At 36.7% G+C, this 25681-nt stretch overlaps 1 protein-coding gene and 1 long non-coding RNA gene across 10 annotated transcripts in view; one reads left to right on the top strand and one right to left on the bottom strand.

Annotated features, from left to right (window-relative positions):
- Window positions 1-674, bottom strand: part of LOC109459344 (uncharacterized) — a 144402-nt gene extending 143728 nt beyond the window's left edge. For 4 of the 8 annotated variants that reach the window (XR_012491649.2, XR_016021737.1, XR_012491644.2 and 1 more), the window contains exon 1: window positions 486-641. This is a non-coding gene — a long non-coding RNA (uncharacterized LOC109459344). Of the gene's footprint in view, window positions 1-485 lie in introns of all 8 variants that reach the window. The other 4 variants (XR_012491648.2, XR_012491651.2, XR_012491650.2 and 1 more) reach the window with 3 other exon arrangements.
- On the top strand, window positions 648-25573 carry DPH5 (diphthamide biosynthesis 5). Of its 2 annotated transcripts, none has more exons than XM_019753713.3 (8): window positions 648-833; window positions 1072-1229; window positions 5412-5536; window positions 11601-11709; window positions 16482-16602; window positions 21583-21622; window positions 23296-23399; window positions 24703-25573. In XM_019753713.3, the coding sequence occupies exons 2-8, from the start codon at window positions 1095-1097 to the stop codon at window positions 24924-24926; spliced, it is 858 nt and encodes a 285-aa protein (XP_019609272.1). In that variant the 5' UTR covers window positions 648-833; window positions 1072-1094; the 3' UTR covers window positions 24927-25573. The 2 variants fall into 2 exon arrangements, with proteins under 2 accessions (XP_019609272.1, XP_019609271.1); XM_019753712.3 differs by having other exon boundaries at window positions 648-851.
- The last annotated feature ends 108 nt before the right edge of the window (window positions 25574-25681 follow it).

The raw sequence follows: 25681 nt of genomic DNA, 5'->3' as shown, positions 1-25681 counted from the left end.
AGTAAAAACAAACCATTCTGACATCGTAACTACTACATATAACCAACTACTCTGCAGGAATTCCCCTTGTGGAAGAATTTGGGTGAGGTCTGAAATCCGTGAGCAGTCTGAAAGGTCACTTCTCTAGGATCAGAAAGGTCTGGGCTTCCCCACACTGAGGATGACTGGGGCAGATCCCAGTCATGCCCCTTGGCGCAGGCTCTGTGGAATTAATTAGGTCTCGGGGTCAAACCAGAGGAATCACTGCCCTGCTGGGAAATCAGCATCACACTCACGGCCGAGCTGACACCTCACCAGGGAGGCGGCTGTCTAAACTACAGCAGAACAAAAAGGCGGGAAGAGAACCCTGCAGTCGGGCTATCCCCGGGCAAAGTAGGGAAGTCCCTCCCACCCGCCACCCCCTCGTGGGTCTGGAGCAGGAAAGGCGCAGGGCTCTACTTCCCAACTTCGGGTCGCGCTCCGGAGCGAAGAGCTCTAGCACTTACCCGGTCCTAGGATGGGGATGTAGAAGCCACTGACTGTGTCCTTTTCCAGAAGCCATGCGGCTCTGGATGCACTCCCCACGAGTGACTAACCTTTTGCATCCGTGCCCCAGCAGCCGGGAGGTCACTGCTGACCCAATGGGGACCAGACCTCCCCAGCTTTCAATCCCACCCACAGCAGTGAGTCGTAAAGTGTAGTAAAGGCGCCGGCGTTTTGCGGCTACCGTAAGTGAGGCCGGCGGCGTGGGTCCTGGCTCCGCGCACATCCGCGCCCTGCGCAGCAGCTTCTGCGGGAAGGCGACACTTAGCAATTTGGGGAGAACACAGACCCAACTTCGGATCTCCCAGCGGGTAATTGCCCGCCCCTAGGTTTGTGTCACAAGAGAAAAAGCGGGGTAGGGTTGTTAAAAAAAAACACTTATTCCAATCCTTATTTAAGGGGCGTGAAGTAAGGTTCTCAGACTTCACTTCTTGTGACATTGCTGTTCCTTCTCGTGCTATTGTGGTTTTCATCTTCGTGTTCATCATGGGATTTTATGCATCCTCTGTGTAGCTGACAGTTGTTTTTCTCGTTCACTTCGTCCTGCAGTCTCCCTCCCCCTGGACTTAGAAATGCTTTACCTGATCGGCTTGGGCCTGGGAGATGCCAAAGACATCACAGTCCGAGGCCTGGAAGTTGTAAGACGCTGCAGCCGAGTGTACCTGGAAGCCTATACTTCCGTCCTTACTGTAGGGAAGGAAGCCTTGGTAGGTGCTTACGGTTCTCCAACCTCCCAGGAAGAAAGCTATCCAACTGCTGATTTTCATTACACTAAATGAACCAAATTTTCAGATCCGCTTGTTTAAACTCTTTAAAACACACACCCTCTCATTAAGGATCTGGGGGATTATACACCAACCAAGGAACTTGGGAAACGAAAGGGTGCTTTGTCTTACTTTGCAAGCCCAATTTTGTGGCTTTCTCCTGTAAATAGGAAAGGAAAGTTATTGTACACGCCAGAGGATAGTTAATAAAAATTCTTTAGTTCGTGAGATAGTCAAGAAATCCTTTCTGAGTTGAGTGTTAATGAGGTGCTGACACAGCCCTAATGAGTTGGTTATATATTCAGAAACCAAGCTGAAATCTTCCTCCTTTGAAGTATTTCCATAGGGAATGGTAATTGCCGTTCTGTCTGTATCTATCCAGACAGGTTTTAAATAGACATCTCCCAGTAAGGCTTACACTCACACACTTGTATATAGAGTGAGTCTGAACGTAGTAACCATAGCATTTGTTAGTGTATCATACATTTAGCTGGCTCTCATTAAGGGCTCAGTAAATTTTGGAGGAGGGGTTAAGTTCAGGTTCATTATTAAACTCTGAGTACAATGTAAATTAAGATGAAAAGATTGATGGACAGGTTATAGGAAGAAGGAGAGGATTCTAGAATTGTCTGATCTATCAAGTCTTCCAAACAAAAAAGTAACTTAGAGAATTTCAGGTCTTATATCCTCTCAGATTCACAACCAGACATGGAAGTATTATTTATATTTTCTTCATTATTCAAAAGTTAATTAAACTAGAGATAGTGAATCCAGGAAAGAGTTTTAATTTTGGTATATATAACTTGAATGTCTTTAGGTAATTTTTGTGGATAAATTATGATCTTATATGTCTTTAGTATAATGTATATTATACAAAGAGTGTAAGCACTTTGTTATCAAGGGGTTCTTGATTCATTTGTGTTACACCCAGGAAAATTAAATAATAATGGAAGATTTAAGTAAAAATTCATCATGGCAGTGGAAGGGAGAAACTATAAAATTATGTTGTTGGAAAGAACTTAGATGATCTTATTTGAGTCAGCATTCTTGCTTTCATCAACTAAGTAGTAGAAGCTATCTTGTTAAATAATTAGTAGGTATTAATTGCAATTGGAATACATGTAAGAGAGAAGATTACTTCAGGCTGTGAAGGTCTGAGAATACTATGGAATTTGAGCTGTGTTTTAAAATAATGCATCCTAGTTTCTTTTGTTTCCATTTACATCATGGTCCAGATGGAAAACGGTAATATTTGTACAGCTCTGCAGGATAAATGGAGGAAGCTGCTCATGTCCAAAGGGAGCTAACTTTGGGGCCCCAGCTACCTGCGGAAAATAGATCATTAAACTCAGCCTGTCTATGCCCCATTTGTAGTACACATGAAGTTCTGCAGTCAACCAGTGTTCTGTAACCTTGCACAGTCTCTTAACTTTTCTGTGTTCTTTTTCTTATCTGTAAAAGGGATACAAATAGTGCCTATCTCATAGAGTATGACAAAGATTAAATGCACTGTACTACATACATTCTTAGGACAATGCCCAACCACAGAGTGAGCCTACTGTAAGTGTATTATTACAAATATTGTTGTTATAGATGAGATTTGATAAGGGGAAGAAAAAGCATTCCTTGCTGAAGAAAAAAATAATTGTGAGCAAAAGCATGAAGGAGAAAAGCACAGTATTTGCTGTACTTGTTCTTGGGCATCACTGAAATGACTTTCATTTTCTCCCAGTGTATCTGTTCCCCTCTTTTCTTCCTAACCTACCTCACCTGGATACCAGGTTACTATTTCCTTGTCATATCAAACTGTTGTGTCTCGGTATTGGAGGGACAGAAGAGGTGAGTGAAGGACTTCGCATTGAGAAAAATGAGGCCATCACCTATGGCCTTTAGTAGCTTTCCGTTTGTCCATACTCTAAATCTGAATCTACCTTCCCTCCAGCCTTAGAAAATGACTTGTAAGATGAGGTTCTCTTCCAGTTCTAGATTAACTCCATCTAGATGTGTGTTTTGCAAACCTCTTCCTCCCCCTCCCTCTGGAACCTTACTCCCATAGATTATTTATGTTCCATCTATATTAACATCCTTCTCCCCTCAGCCTGAAACCATATTCAAATATTGTCCATTTTGAAAATACTCCTTTAAAAAAAAAAATTAATGGGGAATGGTGTGTTATCTCCAGGGCCCATCAGTTCCAAGTCATTGTCCTTCAGTCTAGTTGTGGAGGGCAGAGCTCTGCTTGAAGTCCAGTCGCCGTTTTCAGTCTTTAGTTGCAGGGGGTGCAGCCCACCATCCCATGCGGGAATTGAACCGGCAACCTTGTTGTTAAGAGCTCACGCTCTAACCAACTGAGCCATCTGGTCGCCCCTCTGGAAGCTCAGCTGCAGCTCATTGTCTTCAATCTAGTTGTGGAGGGCGCAGCTCACTGGCCCATGTGGGAATCGAACCAGCAACCCTGTTGTTCAGAGCTCGCGCTCTAACCAACAGCCATCCAGCTGCCCAATCTCTTCCCTTTTTAAAACACTTTTTTCATGAGAATTAGTCATTTGATTATATTGGGGTGTTTGTGTGTGTGTGCGTGTGTTTCTCTTTAAAGGAGACTTTAAAGTAAACATACTGTTGTCTTAAGTAGATAATGAAATGTTTCTTAGGTTAGAATAAGTGATAAATATGGACTCATGCATGATAGAAGTCTTGGGGACAGAGTGGGGTTTTCTGTTACGTCATTTATAAAATATTGGATAGGATTACTACTAGCATTAAGCTAGGTAGAGCGTGTGATTTGATCTTTAAGAAATGTTATAAGTTCAGAAAAAAACATTTCCTTCATTTTTCAGTAATTGTGTGTGTTCTCTTAGATATGTGAATATAAATGTTCTGTAACTACTAAGTTTTCTGGGTTCTTAAAGTAAGGTATATAAAAATTAACGATTAAGAAAATTATATGGTAAAAGTGAAAATAAAGAGGACATCTTTGATATGTAAAAACATTGTCATTGGGAACTTCTGGAACAATTGTCTCTGAGAAGATTTGCAGAGGAAAGGAAGGGATCTTTATTCACATTTGAGGAGCAGATTCTAGTTAAGTATTATGAAATAATTATCACCGTTGGAATGATAGCCTTTATCTTTAAATACTTAATCATTTGTCCATTTAGTCATTTGCTTGGCAAATATTATTGAATACCAGATACTTTTTCATTTCATAATCCTTATAATTTTTTATTTAAGATTATAATCCTTATAATCCTTATGACTCTAAGAAACTTGTCAATATGTAAGAAATGGTATTATTTATCTGTGCATCCACTTTTATTACATTTGAGTTACATATTACTCCATAGGAAATCAGTCATAAGATTCATGAAGAATAGTTTATAACCCTACCATGTGACCACTAGCATATTAGCTCCCTCTCCATACTTACATGCTTCCACTCCAGTTAAGGTCAGCTCCTGGGTTTGTTCTCTGGAGTTGAACGTCAAGGGACTAGTTTGTATGGAGGCTTCTATATATTTAGAATTCTTTTTATTCCCCCTGCGACTCTGCCTTTTTTTTAGCAGGAACTAGGAAATACAGTTTTAAATTAGTCTTTCTTGCAATTATATAGGAATATTTGCTGGATCTGTAAACAATTAAATCTTCATTTTCTATTTCTTATTGAAATTACTTCTTATTTTAGCTAGTGTTCCATAGATTTTTCCCATGGAAAATTTAATAAAATCCAAACTACCATGTGTGTTTATAATTATTTTTTAATATACTTATTCTGTATTTCTGTGTTTCTGAAGCAAGGCTCATGCATACATATTCTCTGTTTATCTTAGTGTTTTGCCTGGTCTATTGGACCCAAATTTAGAGGTAAATTAAAAATGCCAAAAGCCTCAGATGTTAGGTCTACCTCCTCTTGGGATATTAAGATAGCCCCAAAGACAGAGTTTAATTGCAACATGATACAGAGTGCTGGCTCATTGATGAGTTGAATTCAGTGATCTGTGTTTGGATGGTTGCCAAGATTTGTACCAGCCCCAGACAAAGATTGGGGTGTGTGTGTGTGAGTGTGTGAGTGTGTGTGTTGAAATGGTCACCTGCTGTTTCATTTTGATATTGGGCTTAAATCTATAGGAAGAGTTTTATGGAAGAAAATTGATTCTTGCTGATAGAGAAGAAGTGGAACAAGAAGCAGATAATATATTAAAGGATGCTGATGTCAGTGATGTCGCGTTTCTTGTGGTTGGTGATCCATTTGGGTAAGTCACAGCTGACATTCTGAGTTTTAATTGTATTTACTTAGTTTTTTAAATCATAAGAATTATTCTGTTAAATTTAAAACCTTTTGCCTGCCGGGTCTTGATGAGGGACTCTGCTGACCTAGGCTCTGTCTAAAATTTTGTACTTTAAACTTTTATTATCTTTGATATTAATGAAGAAAATCTGCTTGGCAAGGATGTGATCATATGTATCACATTAGTTATCAAGTGTCAGCTTTAAAGTTTGTATCCTTGCTTCTGCTATTCTTTTAGAAGGTCACTTAGGGCATCAAATCACAACTGGTATATCATTATTAAATAAATGTGTTACATTGTTAAGAGTCATACCTGCCATTTGTTTTACAGGTAAATTGCAAGTATCTTCTGCTCCTTTGTGCTAGACGTTTTATTTCTTTTTTAATCATCTAATATTTAGCAATATTGATGTCACTATACTTGTCTTGAATTTGTCGTCTGTTAAGCCTCAGATTTCAATTTCTTATATCCATTGGGAGCTGTGTTCTTCCTCATTATTAAAAAGCTAGGCTTCTACTTGTGTGTAGTCAGGCATCATCAATCTGTAATGTCAAACCAAATAGAAGAGTTCTTTGTCTCCAGCTGGTGACCCAAGATTTATGTCACAGATTTGAGGAACATAAGGACGATTAAATCACCATGAACCCACCACCAAGGATGTTTTTCAAAAGAATGGTATTATATGTGTATGTGTCTGTCATAAAGGAAGTAATTTAAGTCAATATGAGATGCCAGGGATTGTGTATTATTATTATACTTGGCTGCAAATGACATTGGATAATCATACATTTAAAAATATTTAAAAGGTTTGTTTTAGCCTCTGACATTGTTTTCTGTAAAAGTAAGTCTTCCTTTAAAGGAAGTTTCTATCTTCCTTTTTTTTTTTTTAAAGCCACAAAATAGTAAAATAAAGTAAGGCTAATGAAAAATCCTATGTATATGAAATGTCTCGGAACTCTTGTAGGATTTCCTCATTATCACACTGACTCCTGCCAAAATCCTGTGTTCTCTATAGTGACACCTGAACTACCAAACTTCACAACTTGATGGTATGTCAATTCTTAACAGTCACCTAAACGACTACTCTCAGAATCACTTTTGACATGGCATCCATCCAGTCACTGACAAAGTCCAATAAACCAGTGCTACTCAAAATGAGGTTTGTAGACTTGTGCTAGCCCACAAACTTACCGGTCCATGATGAGGTACAGAATTTGAGAGTAACCATTTAGAAACTTTTATAGCAGTTTAAAAAAGTAATTTATCTCTGCTGACTCTAATAATTAAAAATTTGGGGCTTGTATTTTGTATTATTTTGTATTTGATTTTTCTTTCCTTTTTTTTTAAAAAAAAAAAAGATTTTATTGGGGAAGGAGAACAGGAATTTACTGGAGAACAGTGTGTACTTCCAGGATTTTTTCCAAGTCAAGTTGTCCTTTCAGTCTTAGTTGTGGAGGGTGCAGCTCAACTTCAAGTCCAGTTGCCATTGTTAGTTGCAGGGGGTGGAGCCCACCTTCTCTTGTGGGACTCGAGGAGTTGAACCGGCAACCTTGTGGTTGAGAGTCTACTGGCCCATGTGGGAATTCAACCGGCAGCCTTCGGCGTTAGGAGCACAGAGCTCCAACCACCCGAGCCACCGGGCCGGCCCTTGATTATTCTAACAGTTAATTTTTATTGCACTTTACACAACTATTTTTCCATGACAGTACAACTTAAGAAAATACTGGCTTTTCACTAGGTAGTTTGAGAAGCACTGCTGTTGATTTTGTTTTTAACCAGGTTTTTTATATCTTTTTATTCCTTTCCATCCTGACTGCCACTATTCTACCTAATGCAAACTCTTATTATCGTATACCCAGTGTAGTGTAATAGCCTTTTGCCTGGTCCAGACTCTTCATTCATTAACTATGCTGTGGTCAAATTCGTATTTGTAAAACCACAATTTGAAGGGCTCCAGATGAAAACATTATTAGCTCCATTATTGGCCAGACATGGACTGTCCAACCTGCCCTTGTACCTGTGTCACTCTTGTACCACAGTGGAAGGGAGAATTCTATGTAAATGAGAAAGTTGAGGCCCAGAGAAAGTGCCTCAACGCTGTTACCATGTTTCCCCGAAAATAAGACCTAGCCGGACAATCAGCTCTGCATCTTTTGGAGCAAAAATTAATATAAGACCCGGTATTATTTTACTATAATATAAGACCGGGTATATAATTATAATATAATATAATATAATATAATATAATATAATAGTGTAAAATACTATATAGTAAATAGTATAAAATACTATATAGTAAAAGTTATTTTACTATAAGACTGGGTGTAATATAATATATAATATAATATGTACCGGCTCTTATATTAATTTTTTTCCAAAAGACACATTAGAGCTGCTTGTCCGACTAGGTCTTATTTTCGGGGAAACACGGTACTATCCTGCTCAAAATCCTTCAGTGACTTTCATGGCCTTACGTCTTTTAACAGTCTGTCTACTGTTTCCTTTGACTACTATTTTCTTTTTTCACTATGTCAGAGCCAAATTGTACAACATTGTCATTTCATAAGTGTTTGGCAATGTTTGTCCACATGTCTTTGCTCATACTTTTTTTTAAAAAAAACAGACTGTTCTTCCCAGTTCTTTCTTCCTTTCTTTGTTTCCAGTTTTATTGAGACAGAATTGACATAACAGCACTGTGTAAGTTTAAGGTGCACAGCATAATGACTTGACTTACATATATTGTGAAATGATTACCACACAGTATGTTTAGTTACCAGCCATCATCTCATACAGATACAAAAAAAGAAAATATTTGTTTTGTGATGAGAGCTCTTAGGATTTACTTTCTTAACTTTCAGATACACATACAGTGGTGTTAATTATCGTCATCCCAAGTTTCTATTTAGTAAAATAGTAGATTCTTTCAGACCCAGCTCAGATGGTACTTCTTCCATGAATTCTTATTTTATTCAGGAGTAAGTGCCCCCACCCCCACCTCTTTTTTAACTCATAGGCAATTAATTTGCCCTGTGTCAGTGACTAATCATGTATAATCTTGTATTCAGATTTATATAATAATTACTGTACTATAGTGATTTTTTATTTAACCACTGGATTACTATTGGGATATAGTAGTTGGGTATATATTTGTTGGAGATAGGATGCTAGGGAATGTGTCAATTTTAATTGGACCTTGAAGAATTAGAATATGAGTGAATTAAATGGATAAACCAGGAAGGGAACACAGAATACAGCAAGACACTGAAACTTTTTATCTACAACAACAACAAAAATATCCTTTGTTTAATTTTAAAGTCTTTTTCTACTTACTTGAATAAAAAATTTAAAAAGTAAAAATTATTTAATCTTAAATTTTTTCTAATATTTTTAAAATTGTCATAAAGTATACAAAACATAATATTTACCATTTTAACCATTTTTAAGTGTACAGTTCAGTGGCATTAAGTACATTCATATTGTTGTGCAGCCATTACCACCATCCATCTCCAACAATCTTAAGTTCTGGAAGAAGGTAATTGAAAGTAGTAATTGAATGTAGTTTTCATCTTGGCCCTTTTATTCAGATTATTGAACGGAAGTTAATCACATAAAGAATGTAAATGCCTCTAAAAAAAAAAATACATCAATAGATCTGACTCAGTCATGTGGGAGATGACTGCTTTAAGCTTTCTTCCCATAAAGGTCATCATTAAACAAATTCTAATGATGGTTCCATTTTCTTATTCTTTATTTTAATATGCTCTGTAACTAGATAGGCTTTATAACAAATGAACACAATTTTTTATCCTTGTTTGTGTGCCTTTTCTTCATGGCACACTTATACAAAAATATGCCTTTATTCACTTGTTTCCTATGTGCCTAATGAGGTTATTTGATTGCTTCCATTCAGTGTAATGCATTTGAACAGTGCTTGGCACATTGTAACTATCCATTAACCGTCATTATGATCATTAGTCAATTTATTTCTCCTATATAAATAATGCTGACATTGATGGAGTAATATATATTTTCTTTTCCTCCTCTCCCACTTTGCCATTCCCAAACATTTTGGATTGTTTTCTTATGATAGATTCTTCAAAATAGGTTTATAATACCCCCCCAAAAAGAAAAAAGTTTGAACATGGACATTTTTAAGCATATATTGTCAAGTTAATTTTTCAGAGGATTGTACCAGTTTACAGCCATGTTTCTAGTAGTTCATAAGAACATCAGTTTCACCATATCATTGCAAATATTAGTGAATTTTCAGATCATCAGCCATACCTCTGTCAAATACGGTAGTACTATATCTGCAAACTAATGTTATAAAATAAAGTTTAAAATATACCAAGTCTTATACATTTAAATTGGTCACCTTCATGTTCTTTATTTTATTGACGCCATTGATCAAGCCATTTTTGAATCTCCTCTTGAAACTACTTTCAGATCAATTCCAAGTCACAAACATGTTATTAAGACAAATTTATTACTGTTTCTGGACGTGTGGCTCTATCCACAGTCGTGTGTGTGTGTGTGTGTGTGTGTGTGTGTGTGTGTGTGTGTAAGATTATGAACAGAGCCACATGTCCAGAAACAGTAATGTTTGTCTTTATGCACACACACACTTTCCCAGTCACCATAAATGAAGCATTTTCATGAGCCCCAGGCTGGAAGAAGTACTCAGTAATTTTCAAACCAGTTTTTTCTTTTGCATGAAGCAATATAATCTAGGTAATCGTGATGATTTAATACCATTTGTCACAAATTTTTATAGCGGAAATCTGAGGGGCTTATTTAATCACATTTGTGTCAGTTTCACAGAATCAAATTGCTTTGCTAGGTCATTAAATCTTCATAGTACACCAACCACATCTGGTCATTTTAAATGAACTCGTGATAAAGAGAGATAAAATTTTAAACCAGTTTTTCTTTCTGCTCATCTGTTTAAATAACTCAGCAAGTAATTAATTCAGTTTTTCTTAGTGTTAAGGAGTGGAATTCTGTTGAAGGTGATATTAAAAACATTTTTTACAACTGGCATACCATTTTTTATAAGCTTAGTCTAAATCAAATTAATGGTGGTTTCTCATACTAGTTTTTATGTTATGTGTGTGATTAAAAACAGGCTTCCCCGGTGGGCGTCTGTTAATCTGTTTCTGACTGCCTCATGGGGGGAAAGCCCTTGATCTTCCTGCTTGGTATGCATTGACCAGTTCACAGGTTCTGCTTGTTGTGCAGTTTCTCAAACATGCTAATGCTGCTTTCCCCAGCAGGGCCTGGAAGTTTCATCAAGGGGGGAAAGGCCTCTTTAATAATGCAGTTCTAAATTGATGTGGTGTTACATCTCACAGTATCTGTATTTGTATTTACATATATTCTCTCTCCACCAGCCTATCTAATTATAAGCATTACACTTAGCTCAAAAAGGAAAGGCAACAGGCAGAATATACACACACACATACACACATTCTAATTATACACAAGACAAGGTTATAAATAAAATGACTGCTAGACAGAGATAAAATCCAACTAAGATTATATCAGAATTCATATAAAGACAAAGATTGACAGGCCATGAAAATGTTCTGTATATTCGGCCATGTTGTATTTCAAAATACAAAAACAAAACCTTCAAAATAGAGCAGAAATAAAGAAGTGGGTCTAATTGTGCCTTAATTTAGAACTCTAGAGCAATCATTTTAAGAGTTTAAAGGGTCCCTAACACATAAAAGTTTGAGAATTACTTCTCTAGAGTTCAGTTGCTGAACAGATGTCTTTGCAAGTATTTACAGGACAAAAGAGCAAGTGAAACTTCCTTATGTTCTGTAGCTGCCAAGACTGGTTTAAGAGTGTGACAGGTGCAATTCAACATTGTGAAGACTTACACTTTTGTTGCCGAGAAGCCCACAAATGAGGAAAGGCAGTGTGGACCCTTTGATTGACTTGAACTCATGAAATATTACAGCTTTACTATCTCACAAAGTCAGTCTCTGTTCCTCTAACCGAACCCGATATTTTCTCCCTACAGGGCTACAACACATAGCGATCTGATTCTGAGAGCAACAAAGCTGGGAATCCCTTACCGAGTTATTCACAATGCTTCCATAGTGAATGCTGTAGGCTGCTGTGGTTTACAGGTAATACTACCCAAAAAAGTGGTTTGTAAATAGTATTTAGTAGTAAAAATGTTTTATTTTTCTACAAATTGCAAGTAGATTTTATTATGTTTCGTAAATTATAAGACATGTTATACTATGTGTGTACTAAATTTTTTAATACTAAATTTTTTTGTAGTAAGTTTTCCTATAACTTAGATGTTTCCCCCCTTATTGGAATAGACCATTGAAATTTAGCTAGAGAAAGATTTTAATCTTATATGGAATTGGTGCATATATAAAAAGGAAATATAATTAAATTGGTTAAGTATTCCTAAACCCTTTTCATATTCTTCCAGATAACTGACTTTGCATGCTGAGGCCGTGTTTTTCCATGCAGTATCATTTTCTGTGCCATCAGGGCATTGTGATACAGCATTTCTTAAAATAGTTAAATTCTTTTATAGTAGACTTTTAAGCCAACTTTGTAGTTCCTGATGTATAAAGTTAGTTATTTTTAACCCAGTAATCTTGGTTCTGAGGGATTAAAAGAGCGTTCCATTAACTGTTTCCAAGATTTTCTTCCGAGTTGTTGACATTCATTTCTAAGTTTTGTATTTGTGTTCTAATGTTCACACAAATATGATCCATGATAACTATGACTGCGCATGGCCAGCAGTGGTTTTAAGACTTCATTGGTTGTTAAGACACATTCTTATTTCAGATATATATTATAAAGAAAAAAGTGTGCATCTCAGAATCTATGAAGTAAGAGAGTCCCCAATATGTCTTCCTGGGATCCGTAATTTAACATAGATATTAATAAGAAGAAGATACATTAGCATTGGATACCAATGCCATCTGTAGCTTTAGAGGGTCTATGTTTTCTTTATTACCTAGAAGGACTGGCCCAAATTAATTGACTAATCCTGGCCACCATCTCAGAAATATTGCCTTTGGGTCTGAAGAACCAGAGAAAATGTAAAAATAATTCACCTTTCAGTATTTACCACTTTCTCTTAGTTATTACATTTATGTTGGCAACGAATTTTGCTCTCTGTTTTGTCTTCTAATAAAATACATACAAAAAAAAGCCTTGCCAATTCAAGTCTTTTTTACACTGTAAAACCAGTCTAAACATTTTTGTTGTTCAGAGTAAGTTGCATGGAGTGTCTCTTCTAATCATTATCTTTAACTCTATTGATGTTCTATTTAAAATTTATTTGGAAAAAAGTTTTGACACTAAGAAGTATAGGGGATTCTAAACTAGGTAAGTTCTAAGCATTTCCTTCTGGAAGGAAGCAAGTATTTGGTGGCAGTGAGATGAGTTAGAACACTATTAACGTCATTTGGGCAAATAGTATTGAGGGCTCAAACTAAGATAGTGAGAAAAGAAATGAATAGTCAATTACTAGATAAATTATAGAGCTGGAATTAACAAGAATTGGCATATGGTAAGATGTTAGGAGTTAAAGATACTTGTTAGAGACAAGTCAGGCAATAGCTATTTCTAGGTAATTGCTTACTGTCATTCTAAATATTGCCCAAGATTTCCCACCCCTGTTCCTTTTCTCATACCACCTCATTCTTCCCCCATGTGCAACTTCCCCAATCTAAACCTTAGCCGTCCTTTAAGGTTCTGCTTATATCCTCTCTCTTCAGAAGTCGCCTACAGGTGCTCTGTAAGTGGGGGAAATGCTGGATTCTCATAATCCTTACAGTCTGTCTTATTTTTGATCATTATTGTTTGCTACCTGATATTTGTGTTTCCTGTACATCTTCTCACTCTAACTAGATAATGCCTTGTATATGACCAAGTGGATCATTTTGAGTTGTTTTGTTTGTCTTCAATAGATAAAAACATGATCCAATACCAAGTTAGATAAACTACTTTTTCTATAACTTCAAGTTAAAACAAAATAAAGTGTGTATTGACCTACTGTTCTTAGAAAAAAGCTCATTTGTAGTCTTTAAATTTAGATTTGTATCAATAATGTATGGTGGGAAAATGATCACAGCAAGAAGGATTACTTATAAGACGGTCAGTGCTTAGGCCTCTGCAACCTCAGTTCTCATCACTGTATAATTTTGCTCATTTTTTTTGTAGTTTACTGGTAAGTCCTTGGATTGTGAAATGCAAAGGACTAGTCCTTCTTTTTTTTGAGGTACTGACATCTAAATGGTGAAACTGTTTGCATAATGTTCCAGATTTCATTGAAGATGTTTGCAACACAGCCATGGAAACGGTTACTGTCAGAGTCCTAGAAAGCAGTGCTTATGTCAGGTTTTCTTTAATCCCCCAAATTAGACAATTCAGAGATACTTTTGCAGAATGGTTCAGCTAATGTTTATATGTGATTAGCATCTCGATTCATTTAAATGATCTGTCCCTTTCTTTTTGAATGAAAAATTTATCTCCTTGATTATATTTCCATGGCTCTTAAAACATCGAAGACCCAGCTGAAGTATTTATATATGGCTACGTATACCATTTTCTTCCATAGTTTTCCCTTAAAGATCTTTTTGTAGAGTAATACTAATATTTCAAAATCTGATCAGAGAGGCCAAGTCCTTTTTAGACTATAAACAGTTGAACTTGTCAGAATTAAATCATAAGCATAGTTTCAAATATTTGGTAATATTGTTGAGCTCACTCCAATAAGGAAAGTAGTTGGATTAGAGCGGGACACAGCATTTTAGAGCATCTTCATCTTGTTATTATAAACATCACTGTTATTATATCATCAAATCCCTAACATTTATTCAGTCTTACTCTGTGCAAGGCACTGGGCACTGTACACACATTGTGTCGTTTAATCCCTAGACATTATTAGGTTTATCGTTATAGTACCTCTTTTGTAGGGGAGTTCTCCCTGAAAGGCAGGAAGGTTACTTGACTTGTCTGTGATCACCCAGCTCGGAAGAACCAGGTCATGACTCAGGAGCTTCTGCATGCATGTGAAGTAGAAGAGAGACTGCTTACTCCTTGAGGGCCTGGGCTCTGCTTTGCTTCTCACTTTACACCTGTGCCAAGCATGATGCCTGGCACATAGAGGATCCTCTGTAATAAACATTTGTTAGATACATTTGCTTAGCAAAAGCCCTCAGCAGGGCTAGTCCCATTCTGTGTAGCTCGGGTAAATGTATTCCAGGAATCCCACATTGGAACTCTAAATACCTTTTTCACAGAGAAACCTTGTTACGTGTAGCAGGAAGATTTATGACTGAATTCTTGGGGTTTTGTATACTGATCTGTGAATTCGACCGCCACTGGTTAGCATAGTTTCTGTGGGGAAATATCTTTTTAGACAGTTTTCAAATGGACTTTGGGAATACAGCCCATTGGCAGTTAAGTTGGAGGTTGGAGTTTGCGGCTCTATGAGGAACATGGTGAACCTACCTTGGGAACTCAAAGTGACTGTTACAAGTGTCGGGTACCGTTTTTAAGACCTCAAAAACAGAAAAGTTGAGCTTCTCTAGGAATAGAGGGACGGAAGACCCTGACGCTCCATCTTCTCTGCTTCCTTCCTGTCTGCCTCCCCCTTACCTCTGGAGCAGCTTTTGAAAACAGATCTGGGAAACCTTAGGATGACAATCCCTTCTCCAGACCAGTTTCTTCATTTTTCAAATGAAGAACCTTAGGCTTAGAAAAGTTAGGTGATTTCCTGAAATCACACAGTTATTTCAATCACGCGGTTCACCTGTGGCAGAGGACTAGCTGTGATTTCCAGTATCTCGTGCTTTCCAGCTCTATTATAAATTCTTTTAAGCACTGTTTCAATTAAATAATTAAATCTTTCCATAACAACTTTAGTTTTATGTTTTATCATATATTAAGTCTTTGGAAAAAAATGTCCTTTGTTCAGTGCCTAGATAAGAACTAATATTAGCATATCCCTTCATAGTTTGAATAATTTTTTACATGTTATTTGATTCTCACAACCCTGTGGGTAGGAAAGACAGTATGTTATCACTGTTCTTGTTGTAGAGATAAAGACTTAGAGTATTGTCACATGGCTAACAAGTTGTACAACCAGAATTCAAAGTTAGATTTTCTCAGCATAGGATTTGAAGTTGGATTCACGTAAATGAACTGTACAGCCAGCCTGAGAGCAAACTAGAACCAAGCAAGCTTCTCAGTTGTGTGCTGGTCAGAGGGGGTAGGCGGGCCACTTGGGGGGAAAGGAGGAGGTTTGAGAAAAGGCCCTTATCCTTGAACTCGATAGTGAGGGAACAAACAGTGGGTAAAGTAAGGGGGGAGGTTTTAAGAAATGGCAAGAGTGAGTACCCCATGTGTGAATTTTACTAAGGGTAGCATGATGGAAAGGAGTGTGTCCTCGGACCTCAGTTTGAGACTTTTTCATTACTAAGGTAGTTAACTGTGCGACCTCAAGTCAGTTGATCTTTCTGAGCGTTGGTGGTCTCATCTGTGAAGTAAGGATAATAATATGTTAACTTTGTGAACCCTGCTTGACTGCACAAAAGGTTGTTTTTGTCTTTTTGTTTGTTTGTTTAGTTTTGGCTTCCTACTAGGTTCTTTCTATTTCAGTATTTTCAGGCTGCATAACTAAAAGATGAACTGGTTACATACGTTCCTATACTGAATGCAGAAACACCAGGAGCCTACTGCTGAAAGGGCATCGGAAAGACACCAGCTGCCGTGGGACAAAGAGAACTTTTATTGCTTTTTTTAGCCACAGATTGGATTCCTAACCCATCTCAAGTCTGCGTCTCACTTTTCATTTTGGTTGTTATCTATGAAATCGTAGTTAGTGAATTGTTCCATCATTAATTAATGTTTTTGTTTTTTCTAGTTGTATAAGTTTGGAGAGACGGTTTCTATTGTTTTTTGGACAGACACTTGGCGACCAGAAAGCTTCTTTGACAAAGTGAAGAAGAACAGACAAAATGACATGCACACCCTATGTTTACTAGGTGAGGGCTTGGGAGTTTCCTTAAAGTCACAATATGGACTTGTCATATTGTTCTCGATTTGATTTTGTGTTAAGGTGAAACCGTTCTGTGGGCCACTAGCTGGTGGTGAGAAAGGACGCAGTCTGGCCACTCTGCATGCCCCGCTCCTTCCCATACTCTCAGGGAGACATGTTTTCTGCTCTAATTATCACATGGCTGTTACTGCGTATGTGCTGTAGTTCACGTGCTCTCCTCTTATGCCCTAACACATCCTCTCAGCATGCCACGCCTTATACACTTGTCCACCAAGACCCTGTTCGTTTACAGCAATTCAGCAGATTTGTATTGAGTATTTATTCTTACCAAGTTCCATCCGATGCAGTATTGCTACTGTCAGAATTACAGATCTGAAAGAGACTCTAGACATCATCTTATCAAAGTCTGTTTTATAGATGAAGTTGAGGCCTAGAGATATTGATTCATTTTTTCCCACTGTCACCCAGCTTACTGGTGGCAGAATTGGTAGAATCCAGATAGCCTGTTTTTTCACAGCTTATTTCACTGTATAATGCTTCCAAATCCTGTTTCCTACCTAGTGTGGAAAGAGCTGGGACCGCTGTCTTTGTAGACTGCGATGATGGTACTGATAGAGCATCAGAAGGACACGGGCTACATTATCCAGCATCGCACTCCAGTTGTACTGGTTCACATTCACCTTCAGTTTCTAATCTAACCAGGGATGTTGTAAAAATACTGGTATCAAAGCTTTGATCTATGACTGACGAACAGAACAGAGCTTACTGGCATCTTTAATACCATTGAAATGATACTTACGCTTCGAATCAGAAAACAGATCTGAGCACTTCTGCTTAGTAGCTAGAGAATGTTGGGAACATTCCCAATCTGTACCTTCGTTTTCATCAGATAGGAGCACTTCCTCCTTGCCTCATGGAGCCCAGCGCAGTACTTTATAAACTATAAGGGGTAAAGGACCAGGTGGTGTTCTTCTTATATGTTTATTTTTTCCATTTCCAATCTTTTGTATCAATGTCAAATTATTATAAATATTTGGAAACACTCATTCTCACTCCTGTAGTTACTTCATCATTCACTGGTAACAAAGTGTTCACGTACTGGCATCGGCCCTTCGGTCGTACATTGAATTGTACTATTGTAGTGACACTGTGTGGACTTATCCGGAATGTCTGCTGCACAGCACAGGATCACAGCACAGGGCAGAGAGTGAACCCAGGATTTTGGCCTCTATAGTAAGTACAGATATTCAGAACACTAGAGAAGATTCCTATTTGCCAAAAATGCTCAGGTTATTTGTGTAATGTTGCCAATTCAATAACATATCATTATCAGAACTCCAATCAACATCTCTCTTTTAATACAAAAAGGTTATAGGAAAGTTTTACTAATGGTTGGTGTTTCTTACGGGTTAGAAATGAGACACTAATATCTAGAGCAGGGGTTAGCAAGCTAGTGTCCATGAATCACGTCCCACCTACTGCCTGTTCTATAAATAAAGTTTAATTGGAACACAGCCATGTTACTTCATGTATGTATCATCTGTAGCTACTTGCATGCCACAATGGCAGCAATAAGTAGTTGTGACAGAAACCTATGGCCCTCGGAACCTAAAATATTTATTACCTGGCCCATTACGGAAGAAATTTGGCGACTCCTTATCTAAAGTGAAGTTTTACCTAATCTGATGTGGGATACGAGGTCAGACAGTTAAGTTCGTGAACTCATCCTAGAAAAAGTGCCACACACCTCATTGCTGAATGTCACTATGGTCACCTTTGAAGTACTCCCCTTGGGAAGCTGTGCACCAACGCCAGCGCCTAGTCCACCCTTCAAAGCAATTTTGGAACTCTTTTTCTGGAATGGCCATCAGAGCTTCCAAATAGTAAACTTGGTTAACTGTTTGTGCTGTTGGTACAATTTGTGCTGTTGGTACAAATTCATAATGAATAATCCCTCTTTATCAAAAAAGGTTGGCAACATTGTTGCAACAAGTTCTCAAATTGTCAGACCACATATACCCTATATCCTCCCATGATTTTCTTTCCTATCACCTTGTTTTTAAAATTTTCTCCTCTGCTGGGACTTTGTCTCACCCACTGTTTTCATCCTAATGTTTAGAGTTCTGGCACAGTGTAGCTGTTCAATAAATATTTATGGCAGTTAATTGATTGGAGTTTTTTTTAGTTTATTTTCTCAGACTTGGTCTTACTACCCTTTGACACAGAAAATCTTTAACTCTTGCTCGTTCATTCAATTCCAGCAAGAACACATTCCTTTTATTCCATTCACATTGACACTTAATTAATTCTAGCTCTATATCAGGCCATGAATGCATCTCTGACTTTTTTTTGGCTTGTGCCTCTAACCCACAATTAACTGGTATGCTATGTTTTCTTATTTTAGTTTATTGTGAGTGCAATTTAGAAATTCATTATTATAATTAATTAATTAGCTTTATAGTTTTGTCTTTGGATTTTTCCACATAGAAAGAGGCCAATCTTAACTTTTTTGTAGTTCAAGTATATGCCACTGAGAGATTAAAAAACGGATTCATTGGAATTTAGATGTGTGTGTGTGTGTGTGTGTGTGTGTGTGTGTGTGTGTATTTTACAACAGAACTGAGAGGTTTTAAACAGAGCAGGGAGAGAAAAGTCTTAAAAGGCAGGCTACCTGATAACTTCTCTATATATCCATAAAAAATGGAGGGAAGGGAGAAAAGCAGCATTTACTTTTTGTGAAGCTTTGGAAAGGCAGTTAGAAAATCAGTTTACAAATTTTTTATTGTTTATGCCCAATGTGGAGTTAGGTGCTTTTGGGATACTAAGAAAGTATTCGACATGGACCCTGCCCTCAGGGTTTTAAAATCTAGTTGGAACTAACATGTTGTACACATGAAAGTTTAGAGAACAATTAAGTTCTATTGTATGGAGAGGCAGGAAGGACAAACTAGAATTTTGGCTCTTGAGCTCTCTAAGAGCTGCCTCTTTTCTTGGCTTTCCTGGGAAAAGACAAACAAAGTTAAACAATATATCTTTCTTGCTCCATTAACAAAAGCAGGAACAAGGTGTGAAATACAAGATACATAATTCCAAATCCTCAAGCCATAGATCTCATCATTTAGTCATCTGGAGTTTTCATCATTTAAATTAGTATGTATTTATTGAATGCCTACTGTGGGCCAAGCCCTGTAGTGATTAGTGAGAATATACCATGGTAGGAAACCACAGAGAATTTTACTTGGTAAGATTAGACCGATATATATGATGTAATTAGAGATTAATGAAATGTAACATTAATTGTATAGACATTTCAAAGAACAAAGAGCATTTGGGGGGAAGTCAAGGCCTTATGAAGGAATTGGGGCTTCTGCTACTTAGGGGCTGGATAGTTTAAGATAGTTTAAGGTGAGTGGTGAAGCCACATGAGCAGATTTCTTCAATAGACATCTATGGAGTATCTACTGGGTACTTTGTACTATGCTAGGTCCTGGTTCTAAGATGAACAGGAGAAGCTTAAGCTTAATTCTAGCAAGCAGAAGTAGGGAGGAATAATTATGGTCTATGTGAAGACGAGGAAAAATATAAGACTGGTCTGGCTTGAGATTAATTCACTTATGTTTGATTACAAAGCATTTACCTAGAAAAATCCCCCCCAGTCCTCGTCATTTTTCAAATATAATTCTGTAGAGCATATCAAAAAAAAAGCTAAAATATTGAAAATGTTAAATTATAAAGTTTACTATCACAAATAACATTTCAGAAGCTCAAGGTGAATGAATTAATCAGTGTGTTGAATTTTTTAAAATCTGAAAATATCATTTAAAAGAATCTCAGTTTATAACACTAATTGTGTTGGAGGCCACATTTTCAATAACAGATGTGCATTTTCCCCTATATATCCAGATATGTGGAAATACTAAATAATGATATTTCAAACCAGAAAAATACTTCCACTTTTGGTTCCAGGAACAATAGAAATACGTACAAGGGATTAATTTCTGCTATATTTTCCAAGCAAACGCTTTAGTATCCTTTATAATAAAAACTTAATAATCATTTAGGAAAGCTGTAAAAGTCTGTCACAAAGATCCCCTCAGTTGCACTATATTTATTTTTGCAAAAACAAACTTTGGCTGAACCATTTGTTTTCAGCATGTGGAAGAGGAAGCAGCTGTTGCTCTTGCTGTTGTATACTGAATTCCTCTGAGGATGTAAAGTGATTCTGTTTTTTTACCTTTTACGAAACAGTTCAGCTGAGCATCAGTGATTCAAGTGTGAAAAATCAAATATTGGTGACGCTTGGACTGTCGGGCTTCATGAGAGCGTATTACATGAGTTTTAGCCCCTGTGCTATCTCTGTAGCCGGTGTCAGGGCTCGCCAGGAAAGCCCTGTTAAAAGTATGACTGTTTGGTATTAAAGTGTTTACTAATAAGTTATTAGTGTATGTCTTACCATTCATAAGAAAGCAAAAGTCTCTTTTCAAAATGTAGTAAGAATTTTCTTGTATTTATGTTACATGCATCAGCACTTACATTCTAGTGCCTGCAAAATAAGTAAGGATAGGAACATAACAAAACTTTTCATTTGGGTCTGTGCAGTTAGTTACCAGCTAGTAGAAATGAACAAAGATGTTGATTAGCTGTTAGGTACTGAATATGCCAGTATTTATCTAACTCCTTCCTCTGTCTTCTTTTCCAAGAGGAAATTGGATCCTTTCAGGATGGTCTCAGGGCCAACCTCATGTTTGTTTTCTAACTAATTACCTTTATACAACCACAAGCTTCCATTCTTTGTATTTCCAGTAACAGTGGCTGTATTCAAGTGTGAGGGAAAAGTGTCACAAACTCTCAAATGAGCATTTTGGAGACTTGAAAAAAATGCTTGCCCGAAACTTAGCTTTACACATTGGATTTTGGATAAAGTAATTTATTAAATTAAAAGAAAACTATTTTTCACTTCCTGCAGACATCAAAGTAAAGGAGCAGTCTTTGGAAAATCTCATCAAGTAAGTCTTACTCTGAGAATGCTTACATCTCTTTTAATTCCTTAAACAATTCAATAAATTCTACTTAAATTACATGAGTTTTAAAGATTGTTGAAAATCAGCTTTCATTACCAGTTAAAAATTAAACTTATGAAATGATAAGCAGTGTGATAGAGTGGAAACGGCAATAGATTTTATGGATTCATTACTGAGAATAGTGGTTGGCACCTAGTACCGTGTTTCCCTGAAAATAAGACCTAGCCGGACCATCAGCTCTAATGTGTCTTTTGGAGCAAAACTTAATGTAAGACCCGGTCTTATGGTAAAATAAGACCGGGTCTTATCTTACAGTAAGATAAGACCTTATAGTAAAATAAGACCGGGTCTTATATTAAGTTTTGCTCCAAAAGATGCATTAGAGCTGATCATCCGGCTAGGTCTTATTTTCAGGGAAACACGGTAGGCACTCTGTAAATATTTGTAGAATGAATTAATGAATTGAGAGTCAGGAGACATGGGTTTGAGTCCTGAGTCTACCTCTGGTGATGTGCTCTTAGGCAAGTTACTTCCGTTTCTGAGCCTTGTTTTTCTCATATAAATAATGAGAATAATAATCCTTTTTTGCTTAGAGAGACAATGTCTAATACAGTAGCTACTACCCACATGACACGACTAGTGAGCACTTGAAATATGGCTAATGTAACTGGAAATGAATTTATAATTATAAATTATAATTAATTTGAAACTAATACTCAATTTAGTTACTGGAAGACTTTGAAGTATATATAGAACAACTTTAATATGTAAACCTACTTGTACAACCATAAATTTTATGAAATCTAAATACAGATCAAGTACGTGTATTTCCAATGAAAATTTAACATTTGAATCAAGATGTGCTATAAGCATAAAATACCGGATTTCAAAGACCTCATACAAAAACAATCTCTATAATAATTTTTATAGGAGTAAATGTTGAAATATAATATTTTGGATATACTGGGTTAAATAAAATATTAACATTTATTTTGCTCTTTTTAAATTTTTGTTAATGTGGCTACTAGAAAATTTTAAATTATATTTCTTTTAGACAGTGCTGACTCAGAATTGTTTTGAGAGTCAGTAAAATAATCTATACAAACTGTTTTATAAGCTGCAAATGCTGTGTTTTATTATGATCATTGAGCAAACATGGTAGGCTTTTGAGTCTTATAGAGGTAAACTGTCTTACCATCTAAGATTTTCAGATATTTACCACTTTAGTTTACATTCTTAGAGGAAGAAGTGAAAAGTGGAATATGTGGTTTAAACATGGCAATGAATGTGAACATAGAACCTGATTAAGCTAGGTTATAGAACAAATTGCCAATTATTTTAAATTATTTTTGCCTAAGGTATTTCTTTGAGTAAAGGTAACTTTGATTTAGACATTTAAGTTGTTGGACTTTTATTTCTGCCAACATTTCAGTGAGATCAGAGGGCAGTTGAAGTAGAACAATGAAAAAAGCTTAAGAAACTTCAGGTAAACAATCACTGTATGTGTACTTTAGTGTATAATTAAGGTGGGTATAATGTGAAAGTTTCAGACAGAATGTGAACCTGGTACTTGAGTATACCTGCGGGAGTACTTTTGTTAAGACTGTCTTACGTAATTTCATGGCTAAGAACAGTGTCATCTAGTCTTATTCTCACAGGGGAAGGAAGATCTACGAACCTCCTCGGTATATGAGTGTAAACCAAGCAGCCCAGCAACTTCTGGAGATTGTTCAGAATCAAAGAACACGAGGAGAAGACCCAGGTACTCAAGACCCTAACAGGGCTCAGATATTCCCTTTCTGCTGCATGGAGATGTGTATATGCTAGAACATCTAACACACAGATATACCACCACCACTGAGGCGAGAGTTGGTTTGAAGTAAATATGTTACTATATAAATATTTTGATAAAGTACAGAACTCTAAAATTAGATTTGTCCTGCAAAAATATGTTTATACTGCTTTTTCTCATTCTCAACACTGAACCAGGGATAGTTTTCTCTAGGATAAAGACGAGAATTTATCCTTATATTCCTAGTATGTAGACACAGTGTGTAGTAATACAATGTTTATTGTCAGTAAAGCTTTACTGAGAAGTTCTTAAATGAACCTGTCATTATATTCTGTTATAAGGTGCTGACTTCCTTTGAGTACCTATCTCCTGATAGAAAAGGTATATAAAGAGATTCTTGAGTGGCCATTGCTTATTTTATTCTCATTAGAAAGCTTTGTTAAAGTCACGAAACAAATAATCTACAAGTGTGTTCTATATCCATACCTTTATACAGAGTTCCTCACATGCCTGCTTGTCCTGGTATAAATCATTTGCCCCATTTTGATCATTGTTCAACCAGGACAGCTTTCCCAACTAAACAGTAAAACCTTGAAAGGGTCAGCCCTTCAGCTGTTGCAAAAGAGTGAATAATAGTAAAGTTCCCTGATGTTGGTTATTTTGAACTTTAAGTTAATGTCATAATGCCCATTATTTGTTAAGGGCTCTGTAGTTTACTAAATAACATTCATATCTATTGCCGTAGCCTTATAACCACCATTTAAGAGAGATAGTATTCCATTTTTAAAAATATGAAAAAAACTGAAGTTTGTCACATAGCTAATTAGGTGGCCAAGCATAAACTTAAATTTATTATTTATCTCATTATCTCATTATCTTTTCTTCTAGTATTTCTTGGTCAATGTGAACATATCTCAAGTACTTATTAAAACACAAGCATGTAATAAACATTGTTCACTCAGAATCTAAGATGAGTGCTATGCAATTGTAAAGTGTATAGATACAGGTAATTGTTTATTAAATCCTGAAAACTTAAACTAAGGTAAGCCTTTTTATTCTGAACCAGTAAAATTGGGAAGTACTACTTTATTTGTCAGGTATGACAAATGATTTATAAAAGCCTTAGATAAGATACTTGGTCCATAATGAGTGATTAAGGCGATTTAAGATTTTGGGGGTGTCTTTCATGTGCTTTTTGTACTAACGATAGTTTTAACATTGGATAGGTTAATACATTGCTGAGCTGAATGGTGGTATCCTTTTTATTAAATAGCAGTCACCGAGGAGACGCTGTGTGTTGGCTTGGCCAGGGTTGGAGCTGAGGACCAGAAAATTGCTGCCGGCACTTTGCAGCAGATGTGCACTGTGGATTTGGGAGGACCGCTGCATTCCTTAATCATCACAGGAGGCAGCATGCATCCACTGGAGATGGAGATGCTAAGTCTGTTTTCTATACCAGAAACCAGCTCAGAATCCCAAAGCATCGATGGACTCTGAACGTGGACATTTTCTATTTTGGATGTACATTTCAGTCAATTTGTTACATACCCATTTGTATAACAAATAGAACAGGTCTTTTGGTTTGCCTAATAATTATCCAACAGGTGACTAAAAAAAAAGATGTTGACTCAACAGTGTTTGGTTTCCTGTGGCAATGAGTTTTTTCCCTCTGATATCATCAGTTGTTGCTGGTATTTGGCAGTTTTTCAGGATGTACGCACATGGAGCCGACCAAACTGGAAACTTGTAGACAGACATCCATAAACACTTGTTTAAAAGCAGTTTTTCTTTATGAAACCAGTCTACACGAGGTGGGACTTTCTTCCTTCTTAAAAAGTCTACTGTCCTCACAGCAGTTAGTATTAGTGCGTATAAATGGAGGTGGGAAGAATAAGTTCTACTTACTTAAAGCTCATCTGAGCACATGCCCAAAATGACATCATTCCAGATTGCCTTGTCTTATTCAGCTGACATCCTAATTATGTAGCTCATATTCTGCTATATTTTGGAGGTTATATAATTGTTGAATTATAAATGTTCAGCCAACCATGTAAGTTGCTCTTTGGTTTTAAATAACAACTTTCACATCCAAGCTGACAAATGGAAAACTTTCTGACTACAAAATAAAATTGAACAAAATTTAAGTTTGAAGACAACAGTGGATTAGTCAAGATTCGTCATGTCACTTAACTCAGTTAATATGCTACTATATATGGATGAAAGTAGTCACACTCTTCTTTCTAGTTGTGAAT

The sequence above is a fragment of the Rhinolophus sinicus genome, chromosome 7 (genome assembly GCF_057876585.1).
Source record: "Rhinolophus sinicus isolate RSI-liver-muscle chromosome 7, RSI-T2T, whole genome shotgun sequence".
Classification (NCBI taxonomy): domain Eukaryota; kingdom Metazoa; phylum Chordata; class Mammalia; order Chiroptera; family Rhinolophidae; genus Rhinolophus; species Rhinolophus sinicus.
This window is presented reverse-complemented; position numbering and strand designations above follow the sequence as displayed.

What these genes read in the sequence shown, in the direction of transcription:
- DPH5 (XM_019753713.3), top strand. Translation starts at nt 1,095, where the DNA reads ATGCTTTACCTGATCGGCTTGGGCCTGGGAGATGCCAAAGACATCACA. An exon ending in GCACACCCTATGTTTACTAG is followed by an intron (nt 16,603 to 21,582) that starts GTGAGGGCTTGG and finishes CACTTCCTGCAG; the next exon opens with ACATCAAAGTAAAGGAGCAG. An exon ending in TCTTTGGAAAATCTCATCAA is followed by an intron (nt 21,623 to 23,295) that starts GTAAGTCTTACT and finishes TTATTCTCACAG; the next exon opens with GGGAAGGAAGATCTACGAAC.